The sequence below is a fragment of the Rhinoraja longicauda genome, chromosome 44, assembly GCF_053455715.1.
Source record: "Rhinoraja longicauda isolate Sanriku21f chromosome 44, sRhiLon1.1, whole genome shotgun sequence".
Taxonomy (NCBI): domain Eukaryota; kingdom Metazoa; phylum Chordata; class Chondrichthyes; order Rajiformes; family Arhynchobatidae; genus Rhinoraja; species Rhinoraja longicauda.
The window spans coordinates 3,354,822-3,361,564 of record NC_135996.1 but is presented as its reverse complement, the minus strand read 5'-3'; the positions used below and the strand labels follow the sequence as shown (position 1 = coordinate 3,361,564).

General features: G+C 59.7%; 1 protein-coding gene across 1 annotated transcript; it reads left to right on the top strand.

Annotated features, from left to right (window-relative positions):
- Positions 1-302: 302 nt before the first annotated feature.
- LOC144612366 (uncharacterized) lies at positions 303-6,304 on the top strand. Its single transcript, XM_078431944.1, has 3 exons — positions 303-453; positions 2,596-2,724; positions 4,405-6,304. Exons 1-3 carry the CDS (start codon positions 412-414, stop codon positions 5,959-5,961), a joined length of 1,728 nt encoding a protein of 575 aa, XP_078288070.1. The 5' UTR covers positions 303-411; the 3' UTR covers positions 5,962-6,304.
- The last annotated feature ends 439 nt before the right edge of the window (positions 6,305-6,743 follow it).

Below are 6,743 nucleotides of genomic sequence, written 5' to 3'. Positions count from 1 at the left end.
CCCGGGAATTAACCTGGTGAACCTACGCTGCACGCCCTCAATAGCAAGAATATCCTTCCTCAAATTTGGAGACCAAAACTGCACACAGTACTCCAGGTGCGGTCTCACTAGGGCCCTGTACAACTGCACACAGTACTCCAGGTGTGGTCTCACTAGGGCCCTGTACAACTGCACACAGTACTCCAGGTGTGGTCTCACTAGGGCCCTGTACAATTGCACACAGTACTCCAGGTGCGGTCTCACTAGGGCCCTGTACAAGATTACGTTCAAGATCCCGTTCTCTCCCCCCTCCCCCCCCCCTCCCAGATTCCGGACGAGCATTACGAGGAGGTCCACAGCCAGGCTCGGAGACCGGGAAGGCCGGCCGACGATCCCGGACAGACAGCAGGACCGGGATCGGGCTACCTGCCGATGGGAGGGGAGGCGGGCGAGAAAGACGGAGGCTACCAGGAGGTAGGGAAAATGTCCGGGGAGATCCTGGAACGCTTCCCGGGAACATTCCCCCTCGTCTCCCGCCCGTCCCCCACCTCTCTCTCGTCCCGGCTCGGAAGAGTTAGAGGAGATTTAAGCAGGGGCCACACAGTTTAAGAATAACGGGTCGGCCATTTAGAACTGAGACGAGGAAAAACTTTTCCAGTCAGAGAGTTGTGAACCTGTGGAATTCTCTGCCTCAGAAGGCAGTGGAGGCCAATTCTCTGAATACATTCAAGAGAGAGCTAGATAGAGCTCTTAAGGATAGCGGAGTCAGGGGGTATGGGGAGAAGGCAGGAACGGGGTACTGATTGAGAATGATCAGCCATGATCACATTGAATGGCGGTGCGTACAGGCTCGAAGGGCCGAATGGCCTCCTCCTGCACCTATTGTCTATACTGTAGGGCGGTCAAAAAGGTGTTTGGCACGTTGGCCTTCATCAGCCGGGGTATTGAGTGTAGACGTTGGGAGGTCACGTTGCAGGTACAAGACCACATTCGGAATATTGTGTTCAGTTCTGGGCACCGTGTTACAGGAAAGATGTCGTCAAGCTGGATTCACGAGGATGTTGCCAGGACTGGAGGGGCCTGAGCTACAGGGAGAGGTTGAGCAGGCCGGGACTCTATTCCTTGGAGCGCAGGAGGATGAGGGGCGATCTTATAGATGGGTACAAAATCATGAGGGGAATAGATCGGGTAGACGCACAGAGTCTCTTGCCCAGAGTAGGGGAATCGAGGACCAGAGGACACGGGTTCAAGGGGAAGGAGGGGGAGAGATTTAATAGGAACCCGAGGGGTAGCTTTTCCACACAGAGGGTGGTGGGTGGATGGAACGAGCTGCCGGAGGAGGTAGTTGAGGCTGGGACTATCCCAACGTTTAAGAAACAGTTGGACAGGTACATGGATAGGACAGGTTTAGAGACATAGAGACATAGAAAATAGGTGCAGGAGGAGGCCATTCGGCCCTTCGAGCCTGTACGCACCGCCATTCATTGTGATCATGGCTGATCATCCACAATCAGTAACCCGTGCCTGCCTTCTCCCCATATCCCTTGATTCCACTAGCCCCTAGAGCTCTATCTAACTCTCTCTTAAATCCATCCAGTGAATCGGCCTCCACTGCCCTCTGTGGCAGAGAATCCCACACATTCACAACTCTCTGGGTGAAAAAGTTCCTCCTCACCTCAGTTTTAAATGGCCTCCCCTTTATTCTAAGACTGTGTGGCCCCTGGTTCTGGACTCACCCAACATTGGGAACATTATTCCTGCATCTAGCTTGTCATTTTACAATACAATACAATATATCTTTATTGTCATTGTACAGGGATACAACAAGATTGGGGTTTATAATCTTCTATGTTTCTATAAGACCCCCTGATCTTATTGGTTTGGAGGGATGTGGGCCAAACGCGGGCAGGTGGGACTAGTGTAGATGGGGCGTGTTGGTCGGTGTGGGCAGGTGGGACTAGTGTAGATGGGGCGTGTTGGTCGGTGTGGGCAGGTGGGACTAGTGTAGATGGGGCATGTTGGCCGGTGTGGGCAGGTGGGACTAGTGTAGATGGGGCATGTTGGTCGGTGTGGGCAGGTGGGACTAGTGTAGATGGGGCATGTTGGTCGGTGTGGGCAGGTGGGACTAGTGTAGATGGGGCATGTTGGTCGGTGTGGGCAGGTGGGACTAGTGTAGATGGGGCATGTTGGTCGGTGTGGGCAGGTGGGACTAGTGTAGATGGGGCATGTTGGTCGGTGTGGGCAGGTGGGACTAGTGTAGATGGGGCATGTTGGCCGGTGTGGGCAGGTGGGACTAGTGTAGATGGGCCATGTTGGTCGGTGTGGGCAGGTGGGACTAGTGTAGATGGGGCATGTTGGTCGGTGTGGGCGGGTGGGACTAGTGTAGATGGGGCATGTTGGTCGGTGTGGGCTGGTGGGACTAGTGTAGATGGGACGTGTTGGTCGGTGTGGGCGGGTGGGACTAGTGTAGATGGGGCGTGTTGGTCGGTGTGGGCAGGTGGGACTAGTGTAGATGGGGCATGTTGGTCGGTGTGGGCAGGTGGGACTAGTGTAGATGGGGCTGTTCTGGTCCGTTCTGGCTGACGTTCGATCGTACGTTCACACCCCCCCTCCCAGATTCCGGACTGGCATTACGAGGAGATCCGGGAGATCCGGAGCCGGGCTCGGAGACTGGGAAGGCCGGCCGGCGTTCCCGGACCCCCGGCGGGAGGGGAGGCGACCGGGGACGATGGAGGCTACCAGGAGGTAGGGAGAACGTCCGGGGAGACGGTGGGGGACACACACACACACACACGCACGCACACGTGCGAACTCCACGCACGCAGACGGCGGCCATGGTCGGGGATCGAACCCCCCCCACACCCTCCGGTCTCCGGCGCCCAGAGGCAGCGGCTCTACTGTGAGGAGGGGGAAGATCCTGATCCTGATCGCAGACGCCCCAAACCTGAGGTAAAGTCCGAGGGGGCTGCGAACGTCGGGAGCTCAAAGAGAGCGAGGGTCAGTGATTCAGGGCCTTCTACCTCCACTGGCGCTGGACGGCTTACCTGGTATCGCCCTCCTCCCCTCCCCTCCCCTCCCCACCCCCTCTTCCCCCTCCCCATGTCTCCCTCTCCCCACCCCTCCTCTATCCCTCTCCACCTCACCCCTCTCCTCCCCCTCCCCACGTCTCCCTCTCCCCACACTTCCTCCTCCTCCCCTCCCACCCTTCCCCTCACCCCCCTCTTCACCTCCTCTTCCCCCCCTCCCTTCCCCTTCCCCTCCCCTCATTCCCCTCCCCACGTCTCCCTCTCCCCACCCCTCCTCTATCCCTCACCTCCTCACCCCTCTCATTCCCCTCCCCACGTCTCCCTCTGCCCACTCCTCCTCACCTCTCTCTCTCTCTCTCCTCCCCTCCCCCTTCCCTCTCCTTCCCCCATCCCCACCTCACCCCCCCTCCTCCTCCCCAACCCTCCCCTCTCCCCCTTCTCTCCTCACCCCCTCCCCTCTCCACCACACCCTTCCCCTATCCTCCTCCTCCCCCCCCCTCTCCCCCCCCCTCTCCTTCCCCTCCCCACCTCTCCCTCTCCCCACCATTAAAATGCAGAATATATCTCATCCATCAACTCATGTTTCTGCAAGTTTCTGCCGACTAAAACGGCGCCGTGACCGACTACGGTCTTTAGGGTCGAGTGGTCTATCCTTGCTCCTCTGGTACCTTTGGTGCAGGTGAGGTTCACCAGAACGTTGCCTGGATTAGAGGCTTCCAGCAACAGGGAGAGAGAGAGAGGTTGGGCAGGAACTGCAGATGCTGGCTGAAGCCCTGGAGAGCCACAAAGTGCTGGAGTAACTCAGCGGGTCGGGCAGCATCTCTGGAGAGAAGGAATGGGTGACGTTTCGGGTCGAGACCCTTCTTCAGGCTGAGAGTCGGGGGAGAGGGAAACGAGGGGTATCGAGATGATGTTGAGAGATATACAACAAACTAGACCAAGTGGACCTGTTGGGCCCAAACCTCTCCTCCCCCCTTCCCTCTCCCCCTTCCCTCTTCTCTCTCTCTCTCCCTCCCTCCCTCCCTCCCTCCCTCCCTCCCTCCCTCCCTCCCTCCCTCCCTCCCTCCCTCCCTCCCTCCCTCCCTCCCTCCCTCCCTCCCTCCCTCCCTCCCTCCCTCCCTCCCCTCAGCGGGTCTGAGACCCTCAGTCTGTTAGAAGTGTCTCGGCCCGAAACGTCACCTATCCATGTTCTCCACAGATGCTGCCCGACCCGCTGAGTTACTCCAGCACTCTGTGTCGTATCTTGACGGAGGTGGATCGCATGCAGGCAAGAGGAGATTAGTTTGACTTGACGTTTTTTTAGCTCGTACTTAGCGGTCAGTGGGGCCTGTTCCTGTGCTGTACGTTGCTCTGTGTTCGATGTTCCTGACCCTGGCTCCTCTCCCTCCCCCACCTACAGGTCGCTGAGGGCCAGAGTTTGGCGGTGAGGGAGTCCGGACGATCGTGCAGCCCCAGAAGAGTGCCGGAGACCCGGGGCCCGGTGCCCACCCCACCAGACGCGGTCTACGCCAAGGTGAACAAGGCCAGGGCCCACGTGTACGCGGAGCCGGGGGAGGGAGGGCCGCGCGCCGCCGCACGGCAGGCCCTGCCGTTCCCCGGCCACGAGTACTCCGAGCTGGAGCCGCGGCGCGCCAGGCCCGCTAACCACTACTGCCCTGACCCCACCGACGGGCAAATCCGGCCCCTGGCACCGGGGACCACCAGCCGAACCCTGCCCGGCAACAGCAGGAGCCTGCGGCCTACATCCCCGACCCTTGACCCCACAGCCCGGCCCCTGCCCGACACCGACAGGAGCTTGCGGCCTACTACCCCGACCCTTGACCCCACAGCCCGACCCCTTCCGAACAGGAGCCTGCGGCCTACTGTCCCGACCTCTGACACTACGGCCCGACCTCTGCCCAATCCTGACAGGAGCATGAGGCCTACTGCCCCGACCCTTGACCCTCCAGCACGACCCCTGACCCCTGGCACCACCGCTCGACCCCTGCCCGACCCCGACAGGAGCCTGCGGCCTTCCACCCCATCTCACGACCGCACAGCCCGGACCCTGCCCAACATGAGCCTGCGGCCTACCGCCCCGACCTCTGACACTACGGCGCGACCCCTGCCCAATCCTGACAGAAGCCTGAGGCCCACTGCCCCGACCTCTGACCCCTTGGCCCGGCCCCTGCCCGACCCCGACAGAAGCCTGAGGCCTTCTACTCCAACCCTTGACCCCGCAGTACGACCCCTGCCCGACCCTAACAGGAGCCCGAGGCCTACTGCCCCGACCTCTGACCCCACAGTACGACCCCTGCCCAACCATGACACAAGCCTGCGGCCTACTGCCCTGACCCTTGAACCCGCAGTACGAGCCCTGCCTGACCATGACAGAAGCCTGTGGCCTACTGCCCCGACCTCTGAACCCACGGACCGGCCCACGCCCGACCCCAGCCTGCGGCCGGCAGCTGTGCCCGGCGAGCCCACTCCTCCCATCTACGCACGGCCGGCACGGAAACGGCGCGGCTGGAACGGCCCCGTTCCCACCACCCCGGCGCCGCACCCCATCGACCTCGACGACGCAGTGTACGAGGCGGTGCCCAGAACTGCGGGCAAGGCTGCAGCACCCGCTCCCAGGCCGGGCATTGGGAGGGCGGAGAATCGGCCCAGGATGCCGGCGCCACCCAGGACGCCGGCCCCACGCAGACCAGGCCCAGTGGAGAATGCACCCAGACCAGGCCTAGGCCCAGGCCCAGGCCCAAGGGAGGCGCCTAGCCGACCGGAGATGGGCGGACAAGGGGGAGCGCGGCCGGCCCCTACTCAAGACACCGACCTGTACGAGACCATCCTGGAGTATCAGCGGGCCACCCGCAAGCCAGCCCGTGTACAGCAGGGAGAGGGACTGACCCGGCACAGCGGCCCACCCAGAGGGTGCAGACCAGAGGTACTAGAGGAACAAGATGGACCACTCCGTTGAAATCGTCTGTACTGAAGTGTAGCACGCAAAGGAGCCATTTTAGTAGGCAGAACCCGCCATTTTAGTATGCAGAACCCGCCATTTTAGTAGGCAAACTCCCGCCATTTTAGTAGGCAAAACCCGCTGTTTGCTCTGCCTCTCGCAGTGTAATCAGTGTTTTGGGGGAACAGTATGCGTGATGATACCATTAAAATGCAGAATATATCTCAAAGATTTTTGTTATTTTTCTTTTTAATTGTTTCTGCAATGTTTCGAGCCAGCACCGCCATTCATTGAGATCGTGGCTGAGCGTCCACAATCAGTAACCCGTGCCTGCCTTCTCCCCATATCCCTTGATTCCACTAGCCCCTAGAGCTCTATCTAACTCTCTTTTAAATCCGTCCAGTGATTTGGCCTCCACTGCCCTCTGTGGCAGAGAATCCCACAAATCCTTGGCAACGTTTTCAGTCAGAGAGTGGTGAAGGTGTGGAATTCTCTGCCTCAGAAGGCAGTGGAGGCCAGTTCGTTGGATGCTTTCAAGAGAGAGCTGGATAGAGCTCTTAAGGATAGCGGAGTCAGGGGGTATGGGGAGAAGGCAGGAACGGGGTCCTGATTGAGAGTGATCAGCCATGATCGCATTGAATGGCGGTGCTGGCTCGAAGGGCTGAATGGCCTACTCCTGCACCTATTGTCTATTGTCTATTGTCTATTGTCAAAGTCCGTGGTCCCTGCATGCTTCAAAAGATCCATCATTGTACCGGTGCCAAAGAATGTTCCCAATGTTGGGGGAGTCCAGAACAAGG